Source organism: Sapajus apella, unplaced genomic scaffold (assembly GCF_009761245.1).
Source record: "Sapajus apella isolate SASKATOON/1434 unplaced genomic scaffold, GSC_monkey_1.0 scaffold99, whole genome shotgun sequence".
In the NCBI taxonomy this organism is placed as follows: Eukaryota; Metazoa; Chordata; class Mammalia; order Primates; family Cebidae; genus Sapajus; species Sapajus apella.
This window is the reverse complement of record NW_022437039.1, coordinates 1,552,370-1,554,121: the sequence shown is the minus strand read 5'-3', so window position 1 is coordinate 1,554,121 and position 1,752 is coordinate 1,552,370. Positions and strand designations below refer to the sequence as shown.

The window sequence follows — 1,752 nt, the reverse complement described above, 5'->3', positions numbered from 1 at the left end:
GTATTTAAGTTCATGTTTCTTTTTAGACAATGAATTGTTTAAATACAAATACATGTTTTTTAAAAACCCTTATATAATATTTTAAACCGTTTAGGAAACCTCAAAGTATTTCTGAGCTAAAAAATCACAGTGCTGGATACGCTTTAAAGATCTTTGCAGGATGGTCAGATTGACTTTGCTTTGGAGATGAGGGGTGCTGGAGAGTAGACCAAGGGCAGGAGGTAGCTGCTGGGGGCCATCATGGAAGATGTCCACTCTCCACACAGACATAACATGCCTGAGGGACTCTCCTATGGGAAGGTGGCTTGACTCATCCTTTGCCAGGAGGGAGGGAAAGAGGCAGTTTGCAGAGCCCATTTTATTGAGTGCTGGAGCCTTTACACAGGGGGGAGGAAGAGACAAGCTGGGGCTGAGAAGACCTCACCCAAGGGGTTAGAGGGATTCTGGGTAAGAAGGATAAGCTCCCAAGGCCTCTGAGGCTTCCACCCACACCCACCCTCACCCCCAGGGTCCAAGAGAGGCCCAGAAGTTGAACAGTAGCATCCAGCAAGGCCCCCTCCTACAGCCTGGGCTTACCAGCCACTCAACTCCAGCAGGGGGAGATAGTCATCCACATACTGCAAAAATAGGGACTGCCAGAAGCAGCCTACGGCCCAGAGGTGTGGGAGGCTGCAGTAGATCTGGGTCAGGGGGCTAGGCCTGCTGCACTGCGCCAGCTGCTCCCAGGGTGACAGCCTGTGCCCAGTGCAGAATCTGGCCCATAGAGAGGATGCTGTCAGGCAGGGGCTCTAGCATCTGGCTTTTACTGGTTGCCTGCTTTCTCAAACCCAGCATTTTTTAAAAAGTCACCTGAGGTGGTAGTTTAGTCAAGGGTGAAAAAAAGGGGTAGGCCAGTGGTTGGTCGGGAGGAGGGTACCGGTGTGGCAGGATGGGTCCTTCACATGTAGTACCAGGCCAAGAATCCAGCAGCCAGGGCCACACCAGTGGCCAGGATGAACTGGAGGCTGGGCTTCCTCAGCACAGCCATGGCTGTTCGGAAAGGACAGCTGCTGGCCTCAAGGGCACCTGTGTGGCAGCACCAATAAAAGACATGGCATCAGTGGAGTCTGCTGCTACACCTGCCCCAGAAGGGGAGCTTAGGACACGCAGACCTACCTTTGTCTTGTTCAGCAGCGTAGAAAGGGCATTTACGTATGTCTCCTTTCCCATCGTGTGCAGGGAACCCATCCTTCAAGGTCTCCGTGGCCAGCATGGAGCGGGCCTGGTCCAGTTCGTTGAATATCTGCAGAAGCAGAGGACCAACTGAGCCATCTTTGGGCTGCCCACACTTTTTTTTGTTTAACATATTTTGAGATGAAGTCTCTGTTGCCCAGGCTGGAGTGCAGTGCTGTGAACATGGCTAACTCACCACAGCCTCAAATTCCTAGGCTCAAGTGGTCCTCCCACCTTAGCCTCCCAAGTAACTGGGACTACCTGTGTGTAGCACCATACCTGGCTAATTTTTAAATCTTTTTGTGGAGATGGTGTCTCACCTTGTTGCCCAGGCTGGTCTTCAATTCCTGGGGTTAAGTAATCCCCGTGCCTTGGCCTCCCAAAGCGCTAGGATTACAGTCATGAGCCACTGCGCCCAGCCACACTCTGCTTTTAGAGGACTCCCTCCTGATAGAGTGAGCTGGAGCAGGTGAGCTTGTTTAGGAGTGCCAACTACACAGCTAGCAGCCCTAGTGGGCAGCAGCTACACTGCCTGATGCT

General features: G+C 52.3%; 1 protein-coding gene across 1 annotated transcript in view; it reads right to left on the bottom strand.

Moving 5' to 3' along the window:
- Nucleotides 1–343: 343 nt before the first annotated feature.
- Nucleotides 344–1,752, bottom strand: part of HMOX2 (heme oxygenase 2) — a 37,791-nt gene continuing 36,382 nt past the window's right edge. The window contains exons 5-6 of the mRNA XM_032257990.1: nt 1,156–1,282; nt 344–1,065 (exon numbers count right to left, since the gene is read on the bottom strand). Of these exons, the coding sequence (XP_032113881.1) occupies nt 938–1,065; nt 1,156–1,282 (255 nt within the window). The 3' untranslated portion in view covers nt 344–937. The remainder of the gene's footprint in view (nt 1,066–1,155; nt 1,283–1,752) is intronic.